The sequence below is a fragment of the Rhea pennata genome, chromosome 8, assembly GCF_028389875.1.
Source record: "Rhea pennata isolate bPtePen1 chromosome 8, bPtePen1.pri, whole genome shotgun sequence".
Classification (NCBI taxonomy): domain Eukaryota; kingdom Metazoa; phylum Chordata; class Aves; order Rheiformes; family Rheidae; genus Rhea; species Rhea pennata.
This window is the reverse complement of record NC_084670.1, coordinates 32,815,618-32,830,454: the sequence shown is the minus strand read 5'-3', so window position 1 is coordinate 32,830,454 and position 14,837 is coordinate 32,815,618. Positions and strand designations below refer to the sequence as shown.

The 14,837-nt window shown below is 42.2% G+C and overlaps 1 protein-coding gene across 1 annotated transcript; it reads right to left on the bottom strand.

Annotated features, from left to right (window-relative positions):
- Positions 1-216: 216 nt before the first annotated feature.
- Positions 217-12,869, bottom strand: TSEN15 (tRNA splicing endonuclease subunit 15). The gene is made up of 4 exons (XM_062581465.1): positions 12,715-12,869; positions 11,211-11,292; positions 9,986-10,121; positions 217-671 (listed from the first exon to the last, which is right to left on the bottom strand). The coding sequence occupies exons 1-4, from the start codon at positions 12,844-12,846 to the stop codon at positions 467-469; spliced, it is 555 nt and encodes a 184-aa protein (XP_062437449.1). The 5' UTR covers positions 12,847-12,869; the 3' UTR covers positions 217-466.
- Between the last annotated feature and the right edge of the window lie 1,968 nt (positions 12,870-14,837).

The following is a 14,837-nucleotide window of genomic DNA, read 5'->3' as shown; positions in this document are numbered from 1 at the left end:
CTGGGGGCAAGATGGTAAGTACTCAGCAAAGGAAACTTAGAGACAGCATGAGCCTTTCTACACTGTTAAAACAAAGGGACTCTGTAAGCTACAAAGCCTTTAACTTGATATCAATACTCCTGCCAGAAATCCTTAAGATTTGCCTTTAATAAATATTTATAATATGGGTAATGATGAGTTTATTCTGTTATATAACTGAATAAAGGAGAGACTAGCTTTGAAAACTTCTCAGAAGTACATTTATTAGTCAGATTAGTCAGGAGCAATCTGTCTCAGAAGTGTGACCCATGTAATATTTTAAATAGCATTTTATTTCTATACATCTGCACAAGCCTCCATTCTTCTCTGTGAACAGTTGCTTGATATGCAGAAGTGAGACTTTATCACATTACTTATTTACATGCATAAGTTCCTGGATTTGTTTAATTCTGAGGATAGCAGTTCAAGAAAAGTCTATTTGTCTTAATCATTTCAAAAGCTTCTTTCTTTTCTTTCTCCACTGTTTATTGTCCATATCTTCAGGATCATCAGGAGGATCTGGCATTACAAAGCCATCAGTTACTTTATAGTAGACTACTGTGGAATCTGACTCAACTATGGCCAGAGTAACTGACTGTGGGGTTTCGGGTTTGTCTTGTGGGAGAGATGCTTTCTGCATGATTTCTCTTATCCTAGAGGGGAAAGAAAGAAAAAAGATAGAAATCAGTCCATAATCATATACTCATGGCACAAAACCAGAAGCGTACCGTCGATTATTTTTTGTAGATTTTGATGCTGACAATATTGAAAACAGAAAACTGACCTTTTCTTACTGTCAGGTAAATCCTCTAATTTCATCTACAAACATCTACAAAGTAAACTCTACAAAGTAGAAGCAGGTTGGTTTTATTTTCTGATCTTTAATATTGTCCCAGCAGAAGAACATTTGCCCTAGAAAGCAAAAGGCAATTCCTAAAAAGCTTGGGAGGATGAAGAAACAGTAGAAGCTCATGTTTGAGCCTTTTAACTGGGCTTTAACACAACTGCTATTTAAAAAGACGGAGCAGGGAAAGATTATCCAATAAAAAGTCAAATTTTATTCTGCAAGTTTGTCTTCACTGAAGAATATAACATCTGCTCTAGTAAAAATCAAAGGTCCTATAAACTAGTTTCAACATGATGCTCAATAATTCTGGAGCAACAAACAATTTCTTAAATAACAAACAACCTTGCTTTTACTTTAAAATATATTCAGGTGCATAAATCTCTGCTGGAAATTGCTCAGTGCACGCTTCTAAGCCTTCCCCAGGTATTCTCACATATATGCCTCGACCACCCTTCCACTACCATAATTACAGTACAGTAATTTCTAACGTTCTTGTTTTCATTAGATTAAAAAATAAATTATTTTATGCACACATGATAATTAGACAATACTACAACTAAGACTTATTGTTTGTAGAGATAAGTCTTTCAGTCTCTGCATGACAATTCTACCTAATTAAGTTCCCTCTGCATAAATTATGTTTTTCCTAAAAATTCAAAACAAAGGCATGCCATTTTCCCGCACTCAATTTGAGTTAAGAATAACACGCCAATTACTTTTTAGATCAGAGCTGAGGACAGCATTGTTTCTTGGAGTCCTTGTACTACAGTTCTGATGGGGGAACAAGTACTGAAGGAGCCTAATAGGTGTACGGCCTAGGGACAGAGCAGTAACACTCCTTAGAGCAGGCACTACCACAGAGAGATTTATCCCTCACTTAAAGATCTGGTGTGATTGGGATTGCTGGGACAGGTTACACCCTGCAGAGAGGTCAGCTCTGCAGTGGGAAAAATCTCCCCCTTGTTTCATGTGCCCATGAGTTCTCAGGCACTAGAAAATGCATGTTTTTCAAGTTGATCTTGTAGCTGAAAATTAGGGTCTTTCTAAATGCATCAGTTTTCAAATTTCAAACATCATCTTCCCTTCCAAACCTCTTTGATCCCATAATAAAAGCCAAATAGAAAGCGGCAAAGAATAAGCAGCAGCCTGGAAAGCCTATGCTGTTAAACCCATGACTCTCTTAAGTATCCATCTGTGCTCTGAATTGTTCATAATTCAACTTGGCTAAATTCAGGAGTGTCTTCTAATTCGCTTCCACTATTGGCCCACATATACCACTAGGGAAAACAATATAGTGCAGAGTTAGTCAGTCAGTTGTTTCATGTAACAGAGACATTAAGGTTTTATGTAAAGAGTACAAAGACATGTCTTTGCTTCAGGATGATCTACTAACACTTCCATCCTCGGGGCCCAACATTATCCACCACAAATGGAGCATCAGCTGCTATCACCTTAAAAAATTAAAATTGTAAATGCAAGATTCTCCTCTTCGCCCTTTCTTTAACGTAGGGAGAACCAAAAGAAGAGTTCTCATACAGGCATACCACAGCTAGCCATAACACAATGCAGCACATCTGCAGATTAGTGGGAGGGTATCTTTTAAAAGAATAAGCTTTGGAATTCAGGAAGTCTGTATCAGATGCCTGCATTTCCTCTCTCAGCCTCCACATACAGCATGTTCCCAAAGTTTCTTTACAGCAATGGATTTTTCAAAGGAGTCAAAGAAGAAGAACAACCAGCTTTATGCCAGTTTCACTACACTTGCTACCTGCCATGAATGGAAAAATGAAATGTTTCTCAAAAGGTGTAGGATTTTTTTTAATCCTTTTGACACATCTAATACATTCTGTATGAGAAAAAGGAAGAACTATTCTTGGCCTTCTGAAATTTGAAGGAATGCATTTGTTTGACGTCCTGAACAAGGCCAGAAACCTTTACCTCCACAGATGCTGCCATATACACTCACCCAGCTCGCGCAACAGCCTCAGTGATTAAAATGAAGTCTAAAACAAAAGCCCATATGTAACATCTCCCCCTGAGAAAACTATCTGACCAATTAAAAGGATTTATTGACTAAGTTCACACTAACAAATTACTATAATGACTGGTGAATCTGCTAGCATGTACACATGATTGCAGTTGTAAAAGATAGCATTTGCTTAAGTAACAGTGTATTTAGTACTTCTGAAACTGTCAAATATTAGAAGTATTTGGAACAGAGGAGTTCAATACATACAGTACTCTGGCAAACTCCATCAATAGTCCCAGTATCTTCCATTCATCAGCATCTTAACTAGCCCTTTTCTCTTCACCATCCCAGCTTTGTTGGACACACTCTGCAAACATCATTCCCAGTGATGCCAAAGGGGCTGCAATCACTCTGTCCTTGGTGCACAAGCCTTTATAGATCATGCTCCAACAGCCTGCTCGCCATGCAAGTCCTGGTGTCAAGCATTTGGCATGGACTGGCTCCACCTGGCTCCTCCTTTTCAAAAAGCATTGAAGTATGATGTTGCAATTCCACTCCACTAACTAGACACCAAGTCTTAAGCAGAATTTCAAGACTCACCATGGGAAAAAGGTACAACCGAGAAACTGTTACAACTGTGTCCGAAACAGTTAATACTGTTGTCTAGTTTTTGAATAAAATCTTAGTATGTCTTGAACACATTCTCAAGTAAATCCCAGGCTGGAAGAACGTACCTTTTCACCTTGTCATATCCAGAAGAACATCGTACAACAAAGCACTCGATCATTATAGTACCTGAAGCCCAGAATAGCCTTGTTCATCCACAGGTTCAGCCTGAATAGGAAGACTGGGGACAGACACCCTACACATGCTACCTTCATGGGATTTATGCCAATGACTGTCCAGTAAAAATAAAGAGCTCCAAGAAGGCAGAGAACAATCAAGCATGTGTGCTGCTGCGTGCACAGTGGAAGTTTGCAGAGCTAAAATATCCTGCAACCACTCTTCTCTCCTCCCTCTCCTCATAGAGAAAAGCCACTGCTAAAAGAGACAATCCTGAGGTTTTAGGTTTCACAGAAGTTGTATGTCTTGAACAAAGGTGCTGTGAAAGTAAAGTAACATATCTAAGCTGAGGGAATGCAGGTACCACAAGTACTACTGGAAAGTCTGCCTTTCACAAGCATGATTAAAAATGAAGTTCCACAAATAGAGTAAAACTAAATATATTCTGAAAATAATAATTTTCCTCTGTCCTAGATCCTATAGTACAGTTTTCAAAATAGCTTAGAAATCCATTTAAAAGTGGTAGATTTTGCATGTTCACTGTTATAAATCTGCATACTGTTATATCAAGTTAAAGAACTGGCATTTCTAAAGCCCTCTGTATCAGAGAACCTTAGAAGGGCTTTCCAAGTACCTGCAAACTACATCCAACAGGAGTTGCTTCTCTTCTACCAGTCAGTCGTGCAGGCAATTTTAACTTAACATCACACAAAGACAATTGCAGCTAAGGTAGCAGTGCTGAGTGTCATTCTGCATCTGCCTTTACTGCTGCATTCAAACTAAAAGGCCACTGGGAAATTACTTGCAACAGTAATTAAAGAACAGGTAATAGCTTAAAAAACAAAGCAAAACTCCAACAAGCGCAAAATCATACTCCACACCCCCCAAAGAAGTTTTTTTTTTAAAAAAAAAAAAACATTTCCCCAATTTTAATTTTTACGAACAAGAGTCTTTTGTGTCAGGTAGGCCTTCTATGTACATCAGAAATTTGTAGCACATTATATAATGATTTGCTACTAACAAAGCGATGCTATCCTTTTCTGCGCAGAGGGAAATAAAAACGGTTTAAGACTGGTGATCTTTAGTTTTAGATGGTAACTTGAGGTTCCACTGACTGTTCAAGAAATAAAGAGAATAGAACAATCGTAAAGGAAAGCTATCAGCAGCAGCAAACTGCGTGACAAACAAAGGTGTTTCAATGGTATATCCCACACAAGTACCTCTGAAAAGCAAAAGGAAACACTGGAAGCTCGGAGTATTTTTATGGAAGTTGTATAACTATTTGGCTTAAACGGAACTACTACCTTCCTTACCTGAAAACCCAGAAGGTTTTCAATCTGCCCTTTATGTCTGGATGAATAATTCATTGCAGGCTTTGTCAGTTAGAACAACCTCCACCCCTTCCATGCAAGGCAGGACTGGAGAACTGATACAAGTTAGTTTCTGCACCACTACATCAGAAACCATTACCCTATGCACTGGAGTGTACCATTGTACTAGGTTCCATTATGGAGAGGACCAAAGCTCTTATAAAGCACAATACCTTGAATTTAACTAGCATTTCAAAAAACAGCACAGCATGTCCTCTAGGCTCATCATCAAGAAAACAATACTGCTCCAGGCATTGCTGCCTGCCCCAAAGTTGGACTGTGCCTTGAAATATTTGAGAAGTAGGGTTGGGGGTGGAGGAAGGGAAATGGACACATACTGCTGCTTGGGATATGTTTCTAAACTACAGCAACATGAGATGCCAGAAGAAACTCAAGATTTTGTTATTAACAGCAACAAAATAAAACACACACAACAAATAACACCACATACCTCACTGGGCAGGAAAAGGAAAGTCACTTCTAAACAACTGCTAAAGAGTTTGTATTTAGAAACCATTAATTACATTTTCCTTGAGTGATTTACTATGTGACTAAATTCAAATAATGCTAACAGCAGAAAAAGCTACCAACAAAACTGCAAAGGGGAGGCAAGATAAGAGGATGTCATACTTAAATACTACCTATGAGGAAAACCACTTCAGATTAGAGGAAGATCTATTTCACAAACTACAGATTTAGAAGAGGATAAATCACTTCCAACCCTCAGACTTGTTTCTAAGGATGCTTATTAGCTTTCAAATGAAATATTTAAAATAGTAACTTGATTTTGGAAAAAAAATATTTAACAAAATACCAAAACGTATCCCAAGCAGCAGTATGTGTCCATTTCCCTTCCTCCACCCCCAACCCTACTTCTCAAATATTTCAAGGCACAGTCCAACTTTCCCTCCAACTTTCCCTCCCAAGTTGAAAGGGACTTTACAGTCTTCATAAACTGGTGTCACTGACTTCATCAAGCTTCAGCTCCCACACTTACATACAAGAAAAACAGAACAGTGAAATATCAATTAATCTGAGGGTTTATTAGCCATGGACATTTTGTTTAGACAATGTTACTTTTTTTAGAACAGACACTGCCTAATTCCTGGGGAAAAAAAAAGCAATTTTTTTAGCACTTTTTAGAATATCCAGGTGTCAACGTTGCAAAGTCATTTGCTGACTTTGGTTTAGGCAAATCATTTCTGCCAGCTTTGAAACAGGACTACCTGTATTTAACTACTTTATTCCATGCAGCGAACTGCAATTCTGGGATGTACTGGTCATTAGCTACTCAGTACACACTGAGACTGTCTGCAGTAATGAAAGGCAAACACCTCACAGTCAGTAGACCCATGGATTCCTCTTGCAGATTCATAAAAAATTATGAATTACTGTTCAATACAACAGAGTACAAAAAGAGGTTCTCTGAACCTCAACCAGCTATGTGTGTTTGGGAGAGTGGTCCAAGACAGAAGGAAGCTGCATTTCGTTCTCCAGGTCTTTACTGACACAAGACTCGGCAGCCTTCACATTAAGTGCACATACACGCAGCATGAAATCACTTTTCAGACTGTGTAAGACTATTATTTGCATTGGCAGTCACTTGCTCCAGACCCCATAATTTCAGGATTCAGCAAAAGGCATGCTGAATTACTGTGCAGCATTACACTGACAGGGCAGGACAATCAGTTTCCATCTGGTTGTTTGTAAAGTGGGCACTGAGCTTGTAGGCTGAACAGCTTTTGCCTTAAACAGTTAATTGTCATAAATAAATTGGACAAGACGAAATCTTAGAATAGGCTAAAACAACAACAGCAACAACCACCACCACGGAGCAGTTACAGGTTTTGGTTCTGTTATTTTAAAGGACACTCACATTTACCATTTGCTTATATATCTTGCTGGTAATTTCCACAGCAACTTTATTATGATCTCTAAGGGCACATTCCTCTGCTGTCTGAGTGACAGCCAAAGAGAAATCTTCATGAGACACCTGGGAAGGCAGAGTTTGGCAGCTCTTTGCTGAAGTGGCTCAGAAAAGAAAACTACTCCAGCAGCCCCTACCGTGGTCTTACTGGTTAAGGAGGGAAGCGTGGCCAACAAACACTGCCAATTGCTAGCTGCTTTTGCAGTTAGCGTAGAATTTCCAGATTCAGCAATGGGGACAGAACATTTCCAGCTTCCCGACCCCTTCTGATGGCTTAAGTTTCAATGTTAAGTGAGTTGCATTTATTTATACTCATACTTTTTCCCTCTACCTTAGAGAGGAGGGTAATAGAAAACCACAAAACATTGCTTTGAACAAACAGCAAAGAGGCTAAGTACAAAAGCTTTCCTGACCACCAATAACTTGTGAAGTCAAATGAGAAATTTGACTTTAAGACATTTAAGACATCAGATACCCCCAAGACTCCGCTATCAACAGTCACAACAACAAAATATGCATCATTATCAGGAAAAAGAGGCAGCAATACACAAATTAGAGCAGTACACAGTAACGTACTGTGCTTCCAACTCCCTCTGTACGATGCATTTTTAATGTCCGAACTCTACACTACATAACTTTGAGCTGCAGTTATTGTCCATAACCCCTTTTTTGTCCCCTGTTCTAACAAAGGAGCTGAGTATTTGATGCTGTCTAACCTCTATGATGACAGATCAGGCCTGGTTGGATCAGCAGCAACCTGCTAATGAAATTCCAAGTACACATACGCATGAGCATAACACAGTTTAAAATGGAGTCCTAGAGTTACACAAGACTCCAGTCACAATCATTGTATTATTTTACTACTGACACTTAAGACAGCAGTTCCTGAGCCCTGAAGACAACACGTTCAGTAACACAAATACAAGCATACTCTTTACTGTTGTCAGGCAGAAAGATAGTGTATCCAGAACATAAAAGTCTCTAAAGCACCCATCTAGCACTACAACCCTGTACTAAGCTCATTTTAGTGACAATACACACTATGTATTTGCTCTATAGCAAAACCTGGTCACAAACTGTACTTTCAATCAATGTGACGCATTCATTCTTTGCTTCTCTAACACACATCCTTCCAGTAATGGATTCCATCCACACTGGTGCCAGAAACAGAGCAAACAGTATCACCACAGTACAAACAAGGTCAGAGGCTCCAAATGAAAAGCCCCAATGAAACAGTAAAAGATAGGACATACACGCAGCACATGCAGCACAATATCTCCCTGTCATTAAAAACCAATTAGAAAATACTTGCTGGCATTAACCCAATGCCAGGAATCAAAGTTTCCAACCCAGGAGGAAACTTACTACATTAAACAAGCACAACAACTCAGCACACAGGAATAACTTCTCAAAAATCCTGTCTCGTACCTTGCTGCCTTCTTTCCCCACCCAAAACCCAGTTCAAATCTCAACACTGTTAATTATGTATGGATCTATGTTCCTTTCACACATACGCAGTGATCTACTTCTTGCAGAGCAGCTGAATGACGCTCAGACCTACAGGCCCTCTCTCAGCAGCTTTGTTCCTGTTGCAGAGAGAGCACCATATTTCTCTGTAAAACCAAGTCTACAAGAATGATTGACCACTTTTTGCAAATGGAAGATTTTTTCAGTAACTACACAGTACTTGAATCCGTCAGTATCTAGTAAGGTATTTTCTCCTCCCTCAAAAATGAATTGCTTCTGAGAACATCCTTTCAGGAGAACACATGGCAGAATTAAGATGAAAATCTGCTTGTACGAGACAAACTCATCATTTCTAAAACTTAAAGAGAAAGCAAAAAAAGCCACAGTAAGTCTAAAATATCATTCCCAGAGCATACACACACACACATCTGCTAAGTGTGATTAATTAGCCATCTACCACTGTGCCAGGCTGCTGGAAAAAAAAAAAAAGAGAGAGAGAGAGAGAAGGATGATACAGCAAACACTGACAAGATGTTCTCAAGGCTGGCTTTACAGATGTTCTGAGGGAGAGTAAGAACACAGAATCAAAAAATGCACTACCATATGATGCAGCTGAAATAATTCAAATCTTCAGAGATATCACAGGAAGGAACAGCAGATACCAGTAACAGACAAGGCAGATGCAATCAGACAATAAATCATACTGCATACTTGAGGCTACTCCAATAGTCATATAAAATATTCTGTAAAAATACTGTAATGGAATTTCTCTGAGCTGGAAATATTTATAAGATCAGAAAGCCATAGCTATGTTTCTCTCCACTTGAGAATTATTTGGCCTTGCATGTGCCACCAGGATGTTAGGTACCTACAAGGCATTTTTGAACAGATGCAAGTTAAAATCATAGCTCAAGAAACAGATACACACTAGATTCTGGGTAAATAAGAGGAATCTCTGGTTGAAAGTAGCTGGATTATATTTCAAAAGCAAAAAGCAAAACAGACCAAATACACCAGACTTATTCTTGAGACTCAACAATACAAAAAAAAATGTTTATTCTTAGACAGATCCAAGGGGACTTTTTTTTTCTTATTTTCCTTTTAGGTACTTTAAAGCCCACAGACAGAAGAAACTATTACTAGATTTCCCAGACAACTAAAATTCAGCACAAGAATGTTGAAAGCATAAGTTCTGAAGCTCTTGTATTCTAATCTCGTCTCTCAAATGCATACTTTGATATCCATTGTTATCTCCGAGACCACATGCTACTTTTAAACAATATGAGGTGTTTATCAACAAAAAGAGGTAGTTGCTGTGGGAAACTTGCATCAAAGGATTACCACTTCCCAGGAGGAAGCAGAGAAACTGATGTAGCTCAGAAAATTGAAGAAATATCAATTTCACATATGTTTGCAACATATATGTGTCCTAGAGTCCTAGAGTAACTCTGCCCACAGATTGAAATACAGTTTCTCTCTGATTTCTTGTTTCCCTTCCCATTCCCTCCATAGTTCCCAATGAAGTTACCAGAAGCCTGTTAAATATGTCTATTCTTCATTTTATCTTACTGGTAATTTAACCCAAACACTGATCATATCCTTACCTCTCATGACTTAATGATATGTGCACAGGTACTGGCACCACAACTTGTTGACTGTCCTCTTCTCTTTCACGTGCATGTAAACATACGAGTTGCAGTTCTGCTAATCCAACGTACTTAACTTCATGCCAGTTTCTCCCTAGAAAGGTTCATTGATGAGATGGACCAGAACACAAAAGACAAGTTTTTACCATTCATACACCAAGCTTGGAATTTAGTTTAACATTTCAGGTTCTGTTTTCCCACCCTCAGCTCATAGAGCATTCCCCATGAGAAGATGACAAAAGTATTTACTTGTTTTAAAATCATCTGTACCATAAAACTGTAATCCAAGTTTGAAATTTATCATGACCTAAGCTGAGAAGGAGCAGGTGCTAAAAGCATGATAACCAATGCTACATAATTTTTCCCTTCTGTTTGAAGGGATAAGGCTAAAAGTTTTTGCTGTCCAACTAGAGGAGTCCTCTCTTAAGGCTTTTTTTTTTTGGGGGGGGGGCATTTTCTGTGGAGGTGTAACAATAATGATAACAAATACAGTGATTTCTGGTCTGTAAAATTTCTCCATTCCTGACCTTGAGAACCAACCTCCAAGAGAAACTGCAGTAGTTTTATTATGCTGGCTGCCTGCCTATGTACAGTTCCTTTTCAATAAAGCCCATTTGGGAGAATCGCAGACAGAGATTTATGCATCACATAACTCTCTGTATTTCACTGTTGTAAGACTGCAGAAGACTACACTAAGTTTGTCATAATTATTGCCACTAGATTTCAAAATTGTCTTCTTTCCTATAGGAATATTTCCCTTTTCAAGGGAAGGGCATCCTAATTAGGCTGGCACACATCAACCATTTGCTAAGTGGGATTCCTAATAATGTAGTAAGTTAAACATTAATCTAGAAATGAGGATTCTATTACCAGCACAATTACAGAATTAATAAGTTTCCCTTTCTGTATCCTTCTTCTTTCCTTTAGTCCTCTTTTGCTGGAACACTCACATCTCTAACTGCAACTGCTGGCTGAACCCAGCCCCAGTTGTGGTAAAGACCCTAAGCAGGTACATGGAAGTCTTCACCGACAAAATACCACCCACTCACTATGTTAAGGTTCAGAAAGAATGTTAAAATCTACTCTATAATAGATCTTGCTGGTACACAAACTTTAATATTCTGATACCTAAGATTAACAAGACATTTCTTGAGATGTCCATTCATTCACTTCACTGAATTACCTTCTAAGAGGTCCAGGTAAACTAGGAATGCAGCATAGATTTGAGCACTGTCAGATATATCAAGGGACATCATCTCTGTGAACTGAAACCCAAAATATAGTAGTGGTCAAAGAAAGGTTAAGTTTTATTAAAAATTCACAGACCAAGCCAAGAAACCATTTTAAAAGACTAACAGGTGATTTTGTTTTCTAATAATATTAAAAGGTCCCCTTTTCAACATTTTCTTTTCTGTAGGCCAAGATAAGGGGAGGGAAAAAAAAAAAAAAAGAAAGAAAAGTAATCACAACTATCTCTGAAACAGAGCTGGCTTTGGGGAGAAGGTCTACCTATTTTTGCTACAGTGTATCAACCTAAAGGTGACAGCCAAAATAAATAGCTCCGCATTTTCAGTACACTAAAAATGAATACAAATTTAAAGTTTTAAGATATTTGCCTTTTCCCCGCTGCAATTTCAGCGTTTACAACCCCACCCCCTGTAAAGCCGGTATTCCCCGGCAACCCCATGAGCCTCACCAGCTCGAAGAGGAGCCTCCCCCCCCCCCCCCCTCCAGCGGGCCCGCGCTCCAAGCGGCAACTTATATACACGGTACTATAGACGTGCCGCCCCCCAACCCACCCTCAGAGCGCGCGGGGTCCTACGCCCGCCCGCCCGCCGCCTCCCCCAACCCTCAGCGCGCGCGGGGTCCTAACACCCGCCGCCGTCCTCCCCCCAACCCTTAGCGCGCGCGGGGTCCTAATGGTCGCCCCCCCCCCAAGCCCTCAGCGCGCGCAGGGTCTCAACGTCCGCCGCCTCCCCCCAACCCTCAGCGCGCGCACGCGGGGCCCTAACGGCGGCCACCGCCGCCCCCCTCACCCCCCCCCCCCCCCCCCCAGCGCGCGGGGCCCTAACGGCCGCCGCCGCCCCCCCCCTCAACCCCAGCGCGCGGGGCCCTAACGGCCGCCGCCCCACCCCCCCAACGCCAGCGCGCGGGGCCCTAACGGCCGCCGCCGCCCCCCCCCAACGCCAGCGCGCGGGGCCCTAACGGCCGCCGCCCCACCCCCCCAACGCCAGCGCGCGGGGCCCTAACGGCCGCCGCCACCACCCTCACCCCCCCACAAGCGCGCGGGGCCCTAACGGCCGCCGCCGCCCCCCCTCAACCCCAGCGCGCGGGGCCCTAACGGCCACCGCCCCACCCCCCCAACGCCAGCGCGCGGGGCCCTAACGGCCGCCGCCACCACCCTCACCCCCCCCCCAAGCGCGCGGGGCCCTAACGGCCGCCGCCGCCCCCCCTCAACCCCAGCGCGCGGGGCCCTAACGGCCGCCGCCCCACCCCCCCAACGCCAGCGCGCGGGGCCCTAACGGCCGCCGCCGCCCCCCTCATCCCCCCCCCAAGCGCGCGGGGCCCTAACGGCCGCCGCCGCCCCCCCTCAACCCCAGCGCGCGGGGCCCTAACGGCCGCCCATCCCCTGCGCGCCGGCCATTACAGGCCCCGAGCGCCGCCGCCCCCGACGCGCGCAGGCCTACCGTGGGGTGAGCCACCATCCAGTTGCCGCCAGCGCCCCCCGCCCAGCCCCCTTCTCTCGCATCCTGCCCGCCCGCGGAGGCGCCCCCCGCGGGACCGCTACCCCCGGCCGCCGGGCCGGCCTCCGGCTCCATGCGCTCCCCTGTGTAACACGACTTCGCTCCGGGCAGCGCCTCGCAGCCGAGCGCTCCCCTTCCAACTACCGCGCCACTCCTGTTCCGCCTTCGCTCCGTTCCCCTCGGCCAGAAGCGCTGTGTTAAACACTGTCTGATGCCTGCAGGATATATCTTATCACGGTCGGTCCTTTCGCAGACCATTTTCTACCGCAAGATCTTATTTCACAAGGAAACTAGAGGATTTAAAATAAACACTGCAAGCAGGAGGAGGAGGTAGCCTGGAAACCAGGACTGATGCTGCCCTGTCTGGTGTGAAGACTCAGCAGGAGAGGAGGCTGCAGAGGAGACCTGGTGCTGGCAGAAGGAAAGGTTTAGGGAAACAAGGCACAGATTTCAGCCTGTCGGTGCAGGGCTAGCAGGGTAGCCAGCATGGCCATCCTGAGAAAGGCAGGTGAGCAGAGCCATAAGGCTGGAGGGAAATGTGTGGAAGCCATGGTAAATGGTTGAGAGGGAGGTACTAAGGGGAAAGCAGCGACGTCCACATCACTGGAAGGCATCCATGATAAAGGAGGAAGACTAATAGCTGGAGAAGAGAAGGAAAAAATGAACATGGGGAGAATAACTTGCAGATGCACATATGAAAATCTAGTCTGACTGAAAGTCCCTCTGGAATTGTTTGGAGAGAAAGTATAAAAGGAGAAAAAGAATAAAAACAGAAACAAAAGCAAATAGCATATATTCTTAATGTATAGTATTCAGAGTATGAGCATGATTTGCCTGATGCAAAGTGTCTCAGGTCTATCTGGAGTTCAGCAGCTCCATCTGTCTTGGCACTCTTTTGATAAATTTCAAACACTGGCTCAAACTAAGTCAGACCGTCTCTGGTGGCATTTTGAATAGTTTCAAGCTGGTGTTCTTGCACAGAAAAGCTACATGCTGTTTTTAACAGATCTAAAAAGCAAGCTGTAACATCAGATGAAAGACTGTAAAGCGCTGACTATTGCACTGTGCTTGTTCTTGATCAGGATACACTGAGAAAAATCTGGCAGAGATTGAAAACAGCCAGTCAGCTACACTGATGAGAGGAAACAAAACCGTGTTCTTGACACGATCGGACTGGTGCAGGGCATAGTGAAAAATGAACAATGCTGTCTTTAGTCCATCTTATTATATAATAATCATTAAGCCTATAAACAAAGCATAAATTAAAATTATTTATTTAATTACAGGTGTTTACTGAATACACAGATTGGTGTTTCACTCATAGCTGCAGGAAGTCATCATATTAGACCGATCTTGTTCTTCTTATTCAAGCAATTTTGAGGAGGTTGGCCTGTTTAAAAAGCATAGTTTTAGCAGACCCTTTGGTTCCCTCTGCACAAAAGCAAGACCTGACTGAAAAACCAAACAAACAAACAAAAAACTTTTCCAATCTCTGAGACTTGCAGGGAAGAGTTGGTGGTTTACTTAGCTGCTGGGAAAAGGACTGGACAGATCTGGGAGCTCAGAGAAGAAAAAATGAAAGAAAATAGATGCTTCTAGGCCCATGTATATGATATACTTTATCAGAAATGTGGAGCATCTGTATTTTCTACTGATATGGAAACCAGAAATTCTAATTAGAAGAGAGCTATCTTTGAGAGAATTTGTTTACCTGCCTAACCTAGGGAGTATGCTCCTGCTAGAGAGACAGTTCTCACAGTTGGAATGTTTCTGTTTGGTGTGGATGTTTAGCATAAGATAAAACAACTGGCCCAAATTTATTTCTGTGTGACTTAATTTGCAAAAAAGCTGTTTCTTCCCCAGAGCTAGACTATTTCAACCATAGGCAATTAATTGTCTTGTCACAGCAGGATTCGGGTCTGGTGAAAAAAACACAGACTATTACATTCACCACTAATAAAGAAGATAAGAATTTATATAATGTGTATGTGTGTATGAGCGTGTGTTTACATATGTATACATACACATATGTATTGATGCATAAGTGTATGCATATATACATATAT

Bases quoted from the DNA above. Each gene is read 5' to 3' on its own strand.
- TSEN15 (XM_062581465.1), bottom strand. From the start codon at position 12,846: ATGGAGCCGGAGGCCGGCCCGGCGGCCGGGGGTAGCGGTCCCGCGGGG. The intron at 11,293-12,714 runs GTAGGCCTGCGC...TTTGGGTTTCAG, and splicing joins GGATGGTGGCTCACCCCACG to TTCACAGAGATGATGTCCCT. The intron at 672-9,985 runs GTAAGGATATGA...TTTCCCCTCTAG, and splicing joins ATATCATTAAGTCATGAGAG to GATAAGAGAAATCATGCAGA.